The sequence below is a fragment of the Carlito syrichta genome, unplaced genomic scaffold, assembly GCF_000164805.1.
Source record: "Carlito syrichta isolate Samal-C Ts95f unplaced genomic scaffold, Tarsius_syrichta-2.0.1 Scaffold121298, whole genome shotgun sequence".
Classification (NCBI taxonomy): Eukaryota; Metazoa; Chordata; class Mammalia; order Primates; family Tarsiidae; genus Carlito; species Carlito syrichta.
The window spans coordinates 1,851-16,901 of record NW_007065394.1 but is presented as its reverse complement, the minus strand read 5'-3'; the positions used below and the strand labels follow the sequence as shown (position 1 = coordinate 16,901).

The window sequence follows — 15,051 nt, the reverse complement described above, 5'->3', positions numbered from 1 at the left end:
CTGAGACCAAAATTAGCCAAGATAATGTTCAGTAACTCACCTAACAGAGACAAAAAGAATAATCCATATGTAGAAAATGATAGCTGCCAGCTGCTTATTTTTCATTTTTATTGTTTTAATCCTCACTAGCAGCTCCTGCTTGCATCGCTTGATGATGTTGCCATTCTGGATATAATTCTGGAAATTAGTCACAAACAAGATTGTTTGTGACTAATTTCACACAAAGGAATAATACTCAACTGCCTTCATACCCACTGGGCTCCTCGGCTATACTGCTCCTTATTTGTCACACCAACGTTTGCCAGCAGCAGCTCAGACAGGGCACCTCCCCTTTAGTGAGAGCCGAAGAAGGAACTACTTCCTTTCCCTTGCCAGACACATGCTGAGGCTTTTATTAGGTAAAAATCCCAAGAGGAAGAAGTTCCGTGTTGATAAATTAAAGAACCCTTTGCATGCTGCTGGACAAGCTCTTTAATTTTTAACTCCCTTCTGCTAAGTGGCAGTCATCCCCATGTCTTTGTGGGAGAAACACTGTCCCAAGTCCAGGGAGACTGATGGAAATAGGGAAGACAAGCATCTGTGCCCTAATGGAGTCACCATGATAGTGGGAGACACGCATAAACTAGATACAGGTCACACGGTGCTGACTGATTGAGAGAATGAAAGCTGATTGCAATCAAAGAGGACAGTCAGAGTTGGTCTCCCAAAGAAGGTGACAGAAAATAATAACTATCTAGCTGGGTTATTAGGAGAATTAAAGTAGTTTCTGTGTGTAAAACATCTGGCAAAGCCCTGACACAGGGTCAGAAGAAATGGTTAGCTATTATCTTTAAGCAATAAATTTTAAAAACTTAACGAAATCTGAGTTTGGGCTGCTGGGATTTCGTTCTTGTATGAGACAAAGAGAGAAATAATTTTTATTCATAAGGCCTTCTGCTCCAAGAAAAACAGTGATATCACTTATACCACCTGCTTATGGAGAGAGAAACATAAAAGCAGTGTCTTCAAACGTCTAGCTGCAACTATGGTTCTGCTAAAGTCTGGTATCCTAAGTAGGAAAGAGGTGTTGAATGATCAGGGCTCTTGCCTGATACTGGCTCTTGCAGACCCATCGTCTAGACTGGCGGGGGCAGGAACAGTTTGGCTCACCATTGTCTTTCTAGCTAGCATTGTGCTTACATAGAGTATGTGTTGGTAATTATTTGCTGAATGCAGGAGTAAATGTGTCTCTTTATGACCAATGTCACAGCACATCTCAAATCTCAGTTTAATTGGGCTCTTTCCCTAAAGGTCTACAGAAGGAAGGTTTGGGCTAGTGTGTGAAGGAGAAGGATGGTTTAAACTGGAGCTAGAAATTCACATTAGATCAGTTCCTTTTTCTCATTTATCTCCAGTGTACCCACAGGAAGTGTCTGTGGTAGTTACTCCAGCCTCTTCAATTGCACATGGCATGGAAGTCACATCTAAAGATTCTTAGGACAGCCCCTTCCAGGCTGTGGTTTCCTGAACTGTCCCATGTTCGTCTAGCATTTCCTCATGAGACTATTGTGATGACCCCAATCAGCATAGTTATAAGAAATTGTAACTACGTGGTGAGAACGAATGAGAAAGACTTTATGTTAAATTCTTTCTTTTTCCAGTGAGGTACTTCAATCCTGCTACTGCAGTCTTCCAGTCATTGGAAGGGGCCTCAATCCAGCATTGTTTTGTTCTGGGCAATGCCTGTGAGAGCTCGTCTGCTGACTGGGAGAAGCAGAGGCCAGATGAAGAGATGGGGCAGTGCCAAGGAGAAAAGGACGCTCCGGGTGCAGTTCAGATCCCCCTTCCCCGCTGCCCGCTGTCAGCCTGCTGCTCCAGGGAAAGGTGTGGTAGCTCTCTGATATCCACTCCCACCATTTCTTCACATTTCTGAGTCGTTTATTTGGTGAAAGGAGCATCGCCCCTTGTGCCAGGAGGCTTTGCAATCCTCTCTTTTGGCTTTTTAATACCTGATTTTCCCCCCTTATAACTGTAAAGTGGACAATGTATGTATGGTTAAAAATTGGCTGCTGTAGCAGTATTAATTTTAAAAACAAAGTTTTGGCACATATTCAATATTACTATGGAAACGGCTGTTTCTAACAATTCAGTGACAAGATAAAGTTCAAGGACTCAGGTCTGTGTGGGAGGCTTTTACCATCCACCAAATTGAGGATCTACTTGTTTCAATAGCAATGCACAAGAACTGCTCTCTCAAGTCTTAAATGTAAGATATTCCTCCTCTTTTTGAAAAATTTGGAGAATAAATGTTTAAGAGAGATATTTATTTTGCTTTAGATATGCAGATGGAAGATAAATATTCTAGCCGGCATTTTTAAAACAATGTGTTTAATATTTTTTTTATTAATCACTAATTATCATCGTTGTACATAATGGTCTTACTCGGTTACTCATGCAATACTAAACACACACACACACACACACACACACACACACACACACACACAATTAGTTTCAGAGACCCACTTATTAAAGCTGGAATGTAGCTTGTAATCAATGGGAGGGACATTCAAACATTTTCTTTCCATGTTAAACAGTCTCCACATATTTTTACATAACTGGCATACTTAAATGAATTCCAAGAAGGACTTAAAGTCATTCACTCCACTGTAGTGTTTTCCAGGAGCCCATTTTTAACCCCGAATATTGATGCTATTTTTAACTACAGACATCCTTCTGTTGATTGTATGCAATCCAAGCATGAGAGAAAGAGGGACCTAAAGGGTGATGGTAGCAACATCAGTTCTTGACTTTCCTCATTTTAAGTCAAAACTTTTATGTTTTCACCTCCACTCACTTGGAAATGTGAGGTCAAGTTTTCCAAGAAATCCTGTAATACTTCATTTTTTTTCAGGGTTCCTTCCGATGTGTTTATCGTTTTCACATTCTTCTGAATGTTGTCATCAGTTCTAAATATTATGATAGGCAGATCCTGATGCTGAGGACAGATGTTGTCTCATTTTGGTTTTTTTTCCCAGACAAGTCAGCTGATTTTGTGTTTTCAAAATTAGATGAACTGCTCAGCAGTCAGTGAGGAAAGAGTTGATTCTGAAGAGCCCAGATTTCAAACCCTTCTGTCAGCTCCACATCTGTGTGGTAAGAGTGATCACAGGAAGTCCCTCTCTGTTCCCAAGTTGAGCCCTGAGTGCTGGCATTTCACAAGAGTAGGTTGTGGGTGGTAGGATTTCTGAAATCAAAGTGAGACCAAGAAAATCACGCTAGACGCTAATAAACTAGAGCAACAATGCATGTCAAGTGCTTGTTCTGTGTTTGTACACTATGAGGAGTTCTTAGACACTGAACGGTACAATTCTCAAAACAGTTCTAAAATATGTCCTCAATTTACAGGTGGGAAAACAGCATATGAAGACTGGGTAGACTAAACCAGAAACTAGTCTCAAACTCATTTCTATCTAGCAAAGATATGCTGTTTCCACTTCCCCTTCAGAAGAAACTGTATGAAATTCCTTTTCTGGGATCAAACTAACAAACAAACAACAACAACAAAAAACCTAATGTATGGTTCTAACATTTTCCAACATTTAATAGTCAGGTAAAAGGGTTTAAAATAAGTTTTAACAGTTTCATATTAGAGCACCATGGCATAACCTAGCTTGGGTCCTATATTGGCCAGAACCCAGTCAATGTTTCAGAATGAAGCATCTTCGGGGGAAAAAAAAATGAAACACCTTTTACTTTATTCTGTAGATATAGATTTTAGAGAAAACACAGTTTAAATTCATCATATATAAAATATACATTTTAAAGATGTTAACATAATAGCTGACTGTAGATTGCAGCATGTCATTTTTCAGAAAAATAATTTTTCATGGTATTCATAATTAATTTGGGGTATGTCTTTTTAGGAAAAGGTAACTCAAAAGCACAGTGTTAGAAGCACACCCAATCCAAACACGTTTGGCCTTAAATCTCATCCTGCACCTGGAGGCCTTCATCATCAGTTCATGTGTCCCAGCAGTTTCAATTATCAAAAGATCCATCCCAGTGCTGTATATTTTAAGCATGGCTGAAGAATAACAGAGCAAAAAAAAAGCCTTTCAACCATGGGAATTCAAAAGCAAAGGACTCTCAAGAGGCAATTTCAAAACCCTGCTCGTTGAGTTCACTCTAAAGCTTAATGACATGCCCTATTTGATACAGTTAGGGGAAGTGTTTCATCAAAAACTTTTTCTGAGGCTGGGAATTGAAATATTAGGTTTGTAGGTTGGCTCCCTTGGTCATACTGCGAGGTCCTGAGGGAATTCTAGTAAATAGAATTAGGGATAACCAGAAATGGCATATTAATGGCAACTAATATTTTTAAGTATTGAGAACTTACTGTAGACCATGCTTTGTGTATTTTGCATTCATTTGATTTCATTTAGTCCCATCCTTTGAAGTAGGTATTAATATTCTGTTTTATAGGTGATGAAAATGAGTCTCTGGGAGGTGAAGTAACTTGCTAGTGTTCACACAAGTAATTGGCAGAGGCAAAAATCAAACCCAAGCCTCTACCTTCACAGATGGAGCTCTTAACCATTTCATTACGAGGCCAGGAGTGACAGAGATGGGGCTGGATCTCAGGCTGTGATTCTTATGACATTTCTGAGGACAACAAAGTAACTGGAGATGAGGGTCTTGATTCCTCATGAGTCATGAGATATGTGAAACAGATTGGCCCTCTGGTTCAACCAGAATTGTGGTTCTAGCCAGGACTAAGGACCTGCCCATGAGTCCCTTTTCCTCCAGTTGCAGTGAGGCATATGAGAGGGTCAAGGTGGCCTTAGCTTCCCCAGGGTCATCAGTTTCAGACTGATTGAGAAGAGAATGGCCCCAAAGAGTTCAGAAAGTAGAGACAAATCAAATGATTTCTCTTTGGTCTGCATAGATGTGGAGGACACATCCAACTCACTCATCTAAGACAACAGTTGTTTACTCCCAAATATGATATGATTTACTGGCCAGATAAAGAAAAAATGAACATTTAAGAAAAAGAGTGTACTTTCTCTAAAAGACCCTAGATAATACCAAGGGTTTTTGCTGGTCAGATTCTATCTGTCCTTCTGTGTCCCAGACTTTTGACCTTTCAAGGCAAAGTCGATGGCTCTGTTCATTTTTCCCAGTCCAGAGTTATGTTTACTGATAGAAGGTATAATTACTCACAAAAGCATGACCACACAGTATGGATGAAGGGCTTTTTCTCTAGTTGCAGTCAACTATTTTTCTCGAAAATGGAATTCTATGAAACTCTATAAGCTTTACTCCCAAAGCTGGAGAATGAAAAGCTTGTCATGACCCAGAATTTGTCACAGGAATGTGAAGTGGAGACAGAGTAATAATTATTTTTAACAATCTAATAGTACCATATTCCTGAAGTTTTCTGGGCCCCTGAAACTAGCTTTTTCCAAACTGAACTTATACTTTTTCTATACAAACCAGTTTATCCTCCTATGCATCCAATTCCAATTAATGACATCTCGACCCACTCGGCCACCTAATGTGGCACCATCAACCATTTTTATCGTTTCTCTTCTGCTCTTCAACCCCACACAATCTGACATGGAGTGATGCAAACTCTACCCCAGAATTCTCTCTCTACTGTTCTTTCCCTTCAATTCTCACTCCTTTGCTAAATTTAGACTTATGGCTGATAAAATAATTTCTCTACCTTCAGTTTCTTCCCCACTTTCATTCTCTCCCCTGCTCCACCCTGTTACCAGATCTTAGCATGTCATGCTCATGCTTAAACACTGTCAGTGGCTCCCCACTGACTACAGGACAATCAGAATTTTAGAGTGGCATTCAAATTTCTTGACAAGATTCTTTATAGTTTTATCTCTCACCAATCTCTTTTAATCTTTTCTCAATTCAAACATACACATTCATGGACAATATCTTTGGTTACACTGAGTTTCTTACTGGTTTCCCCCAATTTTAAGGACTTTTATGTCCTCTTGCATTTACATTTCAAATTATCTCTTTCAAATAGAATTTCCTCTTTGAACATCCACTAATCTTTCAAAGAACAATATAAGTTTCATTTCAATCTTTCTCCACATACACCCCAGTGCAACTAATTTTTACACTATTGTAACATGTATTTGTAATGTATTATGCTTATTTGTATATATGTATGTATATATATATTGCCTCCTCTTCTCCTATCCCCAGAATCTGAGCTCCAGATTCCAAGCTTTATTTTGTCTTTGTATTTTTATTTCCTAGCTTAGTGAATGCTCATAGCAAATGGTCGATAAGTATTGTTGAATAAATGGACAAACTATTTTTTTTTTTAATCGGAAGCTAACTCTGACACCCAGGCTGAAATGCAGTGGCACCCTCAATGCTCACCATAGACTCTACCTCTTGGACTTAGGCAATCCTCCTATCCTCCCACCTCAGCTACCTGAGTAGCTGAGACTACAGGTACACACCACCATGACCAGCTAATTTGGGAGGTTTTTTTGAGGTTTTTTGTTTTGTTTTGTTTTGTTTTGTTTTTTATAGACGTGAAGTCTCGCTATGTTGCCCAGGCTGGTCTCAAACTCCTGGTCTTAAGCGATCTTCTCACGTCAGCCTCCCAAAAGTACTGAGACTACAGGCGATGAACCACATCTGAGTAAGGCTCATAGTGAGTAAATCCAAGACAACATTATGAGGACATTACAGTATTATATTAATTGCATAATTATTTAAACCAAGGCACAGGGAACAAAAAAAGGCTAAGGGTAGCAAGATGTTAAACAAACCAAGATCCCATTTGTAACAGCAGATTGGTTTGGTGATGTGGGGATGAGTCATAGAAAAACATTAATGAGAAGGTAAAATGTTTACTTACTCCTGCTTTCCCTCCGACAGAAATATTTCTTGAAAAAAATCAATTAAGAAATCCAAGTGGAGACTGCTTCCTGTCTTAGATATTTCTGTGCAACTCCATCATGCTTTCACGTTACTGATGGTTAAACCGATAGAGTTCAGGTCTGCTAAAAAGGACTTTGCAAACATTGGAATTGACATTAAACCACTGTGTACAAGTGACACCCCTGAGGGTCCAAGATCCAGCTCTTCCTCACTGGGCTCTACCTGCAACTTTCTGTTGCCAGATGCTTGAGCTCAGCTAAGCTCAGGTGCTTTTACAACCATTCAATTGCCACACTGAATACAAATCAAAGTGATTACTGTGAAAACCGCCTGCAAGACATGTGCCTCACAGTCTCTCCTCTGTCTTGAGATTTTTCCCATAAGATTCAACTAATTTAATTTGCTTTCTTCCTTCCCCATCCCTCCCCCTTAAAAAACACTCCTGTAAAACAACTTCTTCAGCCCCAAATCAGAACTTTTGGCAAGGGAGGAAAGAGATCATAAGCAATACATTTCCATAGATCTACAACTACTTTACACATATGCATGTGGGTCATCATTTGCTCTTAATGCCTCATGAAAGGTCTTGATCACTGAGTTAAGACACTGAGTAAATACAGCAGATATTTGATGCCACATTTTCTGACTGTACATCTCAGATGCTACATATATGATCATTTTCACATGACTTGGGAATAAGAAAATCTTAATTTCTTTTAATACCTTGGTCCTTTTGCAGTACTGAATGGTACCAGATTGCTCTAGTTTTGATCTTCATTCCAGGGTAGTTCCATTGTCCTGAACATTTACCTTTGCTCTAGAATTCACATCCCCATTATTTCAATCCTTCCAGTTGGCAGGTAACTTGATCTCCGACATGTTCACCTCCATTGGCTCAGTGACCCTAGCCTTGTTATTGATCCTCTTGCTGGCTGTTGTCGCCTCTGTTGTCGCCTCCAACAAAAGGGCAACTCAGGGAACCTACAGCCCAAGTCGTCAGGAAAAGGAGGGCTCTCGAGTGGAAATGTGGAGCTTGATGCCGCCCCCTGCGATGGAGAGACTGATTTAGAAGCATTCTGTCCCTTTAAGAAAGGGACCCACACGCTGTGAATGTAATGATTGTACTTGAGTGGTTTCTGACATACCTGAAGATGTTAATTTGCAACTGGAATAACACTGGAACTGTGGAAAGGATTCCCTTGACTATCTTAAAGACTTTCACGGTAGTTCCACTTGATGCCATCGTTTTATTATATTAGCCAATCAAAAATTGATGTCTTTGTGCCATTAATTTCAGCCTCATAATTAGCAAACATTTTTTTCCAGATAATAATGTCTTCTGAGAAAATCTCCAATGGCTGACTCTTCCTCTTTGCAACCTGGGGACAATTTTAGATTGCATTTTAGCTGGCTGCTGACTTTTGTTTACACAGAAGCTACAAGAAAAAAAAGCACAAATAGAATACATTTCTTACTTCTCCTATCATGTGGTCAAAAGTTTTAGCTACATACCTGTGATGAGGTGTATGTTTCTGTGATTATGAATTCAGAGAAAGCCATGGGAATGACTTACGGTTTAAAAAAGTGACCCAATGGCCACAAATAAAAAATGAAATGTTGTTGCTCTTCTTTCTGAGTATTTTTCACATTTTGTGGCATTACATGTGGACAAAAATAACTTCTAGAAGCATTTGAAGAACTTGCTTATGAGATAGATCTTTTAAATAAATCATCTCAAGTTGGTTACCATTAAAATCATTATTCTTTGTAAAGGGTTACTTAAGGTCAAAGAGTGTCTTAGACAGAAATCAAGATGGGAGAAAAACTCCCATTCTCAAGTCTGAAAGATCAAGTTCTTGTCTTCCAACTGCTTTTTGATAAATCAATGTCAGTGACGGTGTCTAAAAGTAAGAACCCTAAAGTGAAGTGGATGTACTTTAAGAGGTATGTGTGCAAGACTATGGGATATTGGAAGAAAATGCTGAGCTTCTCTTTATATATTTTTTCTACACAGTATTTGGTTATATTTCTGTATATGCTTTGAAATGTATATGATGTGCCATAGTAGTAGAATATAAATGAAATTTTAAAATATATGCATATATAGTTTGGGTATATGCTCAGCATATTTAATGATATGAATTTTTAATCTAGTCTAGAAGAAACCATTCTTCTTGGCTATTCAAGGGGTTCATTCCAGCAGTTCTCTCCCTCCCATATCATCAATTTTCCTCCTGTACTGGACCATTGCCATCAGCTCCAAGCATGCTGTCACTGTTCCTATCATATAAAATTCTCTCTTGTGATTCATATCTCCCTCCAATTGCCATCCCGTCCACAACATGGTTTTTTCAGCAAAACATCTACAAAAATGTGTTCTACATACTATCTCCCTTTCTTCCTCTCATCCTCTTTAAATTCAAACTAGTCTGTTTTTTCTCTCCACTACTCAATGCCTCCACTTTGCCAAACACAATGGCCATTCCTCAGTCCTCAGCTTACCTGACCTAGTTTCAGAAGCATTTGATACCATGTCATTCCTCTCAAAATACTTTCCACACAATGGGACACCATTTAATCTTGAATTTCCTTTTACTTCACTGTCCACCCCTCTCATTCCCTGGTTTCTATTCCTTTCTTTAAACTCTGCTTTATTATTCTTTCCATGCTGTTTGTCACCACTTGAGAAACTTCTTTTGAGGGGGGGACTCTCTGTTTTAAGTTACATGAGGAAAAGAATTTTGTGTTTTTCTTTCACTGCAATATGCCTCATCTAGAACAGACCTAACCCATAATACAAACACAATATATATTCTCTGCATACGTGGACAAGTAATGAACGAATGTTGTTCAAACTTGTACCTGCCACCAGCAAAATCCCAAAGTGCACAAGATTTGTGTGGGCTGTCGTTGGGTGCTCTGACAACTAAACTATCGTAACTCTGTAGCCCACATGTCTTACTCCATCTCTGGCTTATCCTCAATATTATTTTCCATGTAAGTTTAAGAAGGATATCTCTGGTAGTCTACATGTGGAGTATGCCATGAGATATATTTGTTTTCACATCCCGTTAGAGTTACAACCACTTAATATGGGTCTATTTGGAAAAGAAGAGAGAGAGAGCTCTTGCTTAAAGAAAAAAAACAGTAACTGACTTTTTTAAAATGCAAACTAAAAAAACTACAGAGTATAAATAGATTCTATTGGTATTAGCACAAAGACGAAAGGGGTAACTGCCAATGGTAATACTTTAGGAAAGTATAATTATCCTGACTATTCACCCTATTCTAGTATGTAGCTTAGGGCTTTGCATAAAAATGACTATACAAATATATACCTGATTGAATGCACGCAGGCATGAATAAACGAATGCTTCCATGTGGACACTGCAAACACATACATGATAAGGAGGTTGCTCACAGGGACAAGTTTCTGTTGTCTTTGAATAAGCAAAATATTCAATATCTTATCCTAGGAATGTTTCATTAACCCTGTGGAATACTTGTACTGAACTCTGTTTAACAATGTAAACTTCATCTTCGTAGAAAAGTGTTGTATCTGCATGATCATTGATGTTGGCCTTGTAACTTGCTGTGGCCAACAGAATGTCAAGGAAATGATGCTGCATTCGTTTTGTGTTGGAAGCTTGCAGCTTCTGTTTTTCCTCTCTTGGAAGACAACCCTGAGATTGCCGCACTGTGAAAAAAGCTGGAATTTTTTAAAAATAATGTGTGAGGAGAAAGGCCCAGCCTGTCAGCCATCCCGTCTCGGCTGAGTCTTGCCTCCAGCCACCCTGCCTGCTGGATGCGGTCGCTTTTTGGCCTATGTGAAACTGGCAAATGATCCACCTGATGGAGCCACAGAATCATGAGAAACAATAAATTAGGTGGGTTTTTTTAAGCCACTAAGGTTTAGAGTGTTTTGTTACATAGTAATTGATAACTGTGACAAAATTATTCATGTCCATGAGGCAACCTAAAGAACAGGACACTACAAGGTACTTTTCTGATTTTTTTTTTTTTTTTGCTTCCAAAGCAGTATTCATCTGCATAGTAACAATAATTAGTACATTATTAATAAAATATGACAACTCTATGTCTGATTTCTCTCAGAGTGGCAAGCAAAATGAAGATCTGTTAAGTCCAAACTCTGGTCCAGGAGGTGCTGTGGGTCACAGGCCTTGAGGCTCAGCTGTCTGTGGGCTCTGGGGCAGGTGTAAAGTGGACACAACCGACCTGCTTCCTGCCCTGGGGTGAACCCTGGCCCGGAGAAGCCAAAGTAAAAGGCACATCTGGTGTGTGTTTACAAGGAGTGACAGGAAGTTTCCTTCAAGTGGCCTCTCACGTGACTTCTGTAGTCATAGTGAGTGCAGAGAGAAGCAGGAAATGACAAATGACTGGAACGTAAGTCAGCTGTCAAACCTGCTCCTATGTTACTCCTCAAATTACCACTGTTTAGCAAGTCCTCTTTCTGTGAGACCAAGATAGGTTTGGAACCAGAGTCTGGCTCTATGTAGCCATCGTTATTATTATTACCAATTAGTATTAATGGCAGAAACTGAAGAATTACAGGAGGGTGTAGAGGTAGAACTGAAAGGTATCATAGTAATGTAAACAATGATTATTACAATGACAACGAGGGATCTCTCCCTGAGCTCTTGCTAGGGACCAAGACCATTTATTGCTATACTACATGCATTATGGTTCATTTAGACCTCACAACAGCCCTTTGAAGGAGGAATTTTTATCTTCATGTTAAGATCCTTTGGAGTCAAAGAAACATAAGTTTAAATTTCTGATCTGCCCATCCAGGTGACCTGAGTATAATCTGAAAGATAGGAATCACACCTCTATCTCACAGGCATATTATGATATTAGTATAAGAGGCTTTACTGCAAATAAGCCCGCACACAATATATAGCATCTATTATTATTATTCGGACTAGATGAGGTGTCAGTAAGACAGCAAACAGTAGTAACATGTAAATTGTTTCCATACTCCTTCCTCCTACATCATTTGCCAGACAAATCAGATGGGTAACTGCTCCCTTCCTAGTCTCCTTTCCATCCATCTTATGCTGTGTTTGTAAAACAAGCAGGTTTTGTGCAGAGAAATATAACTTTTTCGTGACATTCCCATCACTCCGAATTGTCCCACAATGACAGTTCATTCAACTGAAAAAATAATTCATCTGTAAGATTGAAATAAACTGTACATACCTGTGGTACATCCTCAATAAAATTGTCAGAAAAAAAAAGTCTGAGATCTCTCAGACCCCTAAACAGTGGATAATAGACTTTTTTTTGAGTTCTATGTATAGAAATGAATTTATTTTTGTTGTTATTATTACTGCAATATGGTCCTGCCTTTTAGGATTACTCCTTAGACCTCTTTTGTTAGAAAATCACAAGCATCTACTATCATCAACTGCAAGAAAGATTGGCCTGTGTGTCTTGGTTTAAATCATCCTTCTGATGAGGATTAGCTAGCCAACTTTCACCTGGTTTTATGCTCTACAGGGGTATGATTCAAACCATGAAGCTTTCCTTAATTATGGAGTGAATATGACTTTTCAAATTTCATTCTGCTTCCAGCAAAAGTGTAATTTTTATTGCTGTGCATTACATTGAATGGTGATGACAAAAATGCATGTTTCCAATTTAAACCCATTGTTCTGTTATTTGGTACCCAGACTTTGCTTTTTGTGGTTCCAGAAATCTGGGAACAACATCCATCAAATATATTTGTCAGTACCTGGCTGAGGACAGCTGTTTTAAGCACCAGTCACAGGATCTCCTAAGATGTTAGCAACAGCCTCCTCTTGAAAACTACTCCCAAATCCACATTTTGTAGTTCTAAGCAGAGTACATTTTGGAGGTGCTCATGGTTTGCATTTGAGGAAGGCTCCTGGCTCAAATCTGATTTCATTCATGGCTAAAATAAGGCAAATTCTGAATGGAAACAAATATATGTGTTAGTAAAAGTCTCTAAAGTGAAATACAAATCAAAACTACAATGAGATATCACTTCACATTGGTCAGGATGGCTATCATAAAAAGTCAAACAGCAACAACAGGTATTGGCGAGGTTATGGGGAAGAGGAAATGCTTCTACACTGTTGGTAGGAATGAAAGTTAGTTCAACTTTTGTGGAAAGCAGCATGATGTTTTATCAAGAGCTAAAAATTGAGCTACCATGTGACCCAGAAATCCCACTACTGGGAATATACCAGAGGAACATAAATCACTCTACCCAAAAGACAACTGCATGGATATGTTTACGGAAGCACTATTCACAACAGCAAAAACATGGAACCAGGAGATCCGGTAAGATGGTGACGGCATAGGTGAAATTGTGAGATTCTCCAAATGTGAGTTCCCAAGAAGACTCTTACTTTTCTTCCCCCATACCCCCACCCACCACCAGTGGCACTGGTCCAAGGCCTGGGGACCTTCGGTTCCAGGAGGGCTGGATATTGCAGCCCCCAGCTGCTGCTGCTCCACCATACGTGACTCCCACCTATGCAGGAATCTCGGGTCTCACCTCCCTCCCTGGCTACATTGTCTCTTGCCCAGCACCCAGCAACAAGCCACCGGTCACTCAGGGAGGCTCTGGGCACCCACCCCTCAGAGACACCGGTTCCATTTCTGGCTGAAGTACCCTATGGGGGGCCCAGGGCCACTCTCGCTGCTCACCACCTGCCCTTTGGAACTTTGGAGCTCTGGAGCTCTGGGACCACCCTGGCTGAGGCACTCAGCACGCGACTCCATGCTTGGGGACCTAGACAAGCAGAGAGAAAAGATCCAAAAAAGTGAAACTGCCACCTCGGCCATTCTCCAGGCAGAGATTTGTATTGCCCTGCCCACCTATCAGCAGCCCCACCTCAGTTCCTAAGGTAACGGAAGACAAAGCCCCAACCCTATGCTGAATCAGACAAAAGCAACTAAGCATTGCAAACCTCCCAGGCAGCAGTCTAAAAAAAACCAAACCCAAACTGTTAGTAAACCTAGCTGCCTGCAACAAAAACAAAGGGGAGAGATTGGAGATCAGAGCTGAAGTGACTTTAGACATGCAACAAAAACAAAGGGGAGAGATTGGAGATCAGAGCTAGTCTGATCTCTTATTTTGACTTTTGATTTTATCATTTTGACTGTTTCTTTTGCTCACTTTTATTTGCTTTCTCACTTACACTTTTTCATGATTTTACTGGTCTGTCTGTGTAACTACAAGTATTCTTTAGGGAATCTTTCTTATGTGGTTTTTTTTTTTCACTTCTCTCTGGCCTTGTGTCTCTTTCTCACCTGTTAGTTGGTATGTATATCTGTTTTCCTTCTCACTCTTCTCTCCTTCTAACTTCCTATTGACCCCCCTTTCCTCCATTATTTTCCTCTTTTGTACCTCCTTTTAATCCAAGGACCAAAAAAAAAAACATACTGCAGCACAGACAGATTGTAGGGCAGTGGGAAATAGGTTCCAGTGTGCTCATACACCTGTTGGTGGATGCTAGAATCAGCATATACATTCTGAACCACAGCTTCCCCCTCAATTAAACCTCAAAACTGCAAAAAGTACAGCCTGCAGCCCACACTCCAACCTCAAAAGTGAACAAAGTTAGAGGACCCTCATAAGGAAGAACAGGATATTGCACAAGTGAAACAAAGCCAACCCCACCTTCCCTGAAAAACAGCATTAAAGAAGGGGAGGGAAGGGGGGAGAGAGAAAAAAATTCTACACAAATGAAGAAAAACCAAAAGAAAAATATGGGTCTCTCCCAGACCCCTGGGAAGGCAGACACTGAGAAAACAGACTTCGGAATGCAAACAATGAAGAGCCCCCAGAATGGTTTCAAACTACAAACCTAGGTATCAAGACATTAATGGAGAGATTAAAAAGAATTGAGGAGAGACAAGAAGAAACTAGGAAGGAGCTGATATCTGAGATAAAAGTAATAAAGAATATGGTGAATAAAATAAATAACAAACTATAAGCATGGAAAGCAGAATTACCCAAGCAGAAGAAAGAATCTCAGAGCTTGAGGACCAAAACATAGAACTAAACCAAACTCTTAAAAAATACAGAAAATAAGCTCCAAAAGACAGAACAAAACCTTCAAGAGATGAGCAATTACTTCAAGAGACTGAACCTAAGAG

The 15,051-nt window shown here is 39.7% G+C and overlaps 1 protein-coding gene across 1 annotated transcript in view; it reads left to right on the top strand.

Moving 5' to 3' along the window:
* Positions 1–8,517, top strand: part of CRB1 (crumbs 1, cell polarity complex component) — a 54,523-nt gene extending 46,006 nt beyond the window's left edge. Inside the window, exon 7 of the mRNA XM_008048211.1 lies at positions 7,754–8,517. Coding sequence (XP_008046402.1) covers positions 7,754–7,969 — 216 coding nt within the window. The 3' untranslated portion in view covers positions 7,970–8,517. The remainder of the gene's footprint in view (positions 1–7,753) is intronic.
* The last annotated feature ends 6,534 nt before the right edge of the window (positions 8,518–15,051 follow it).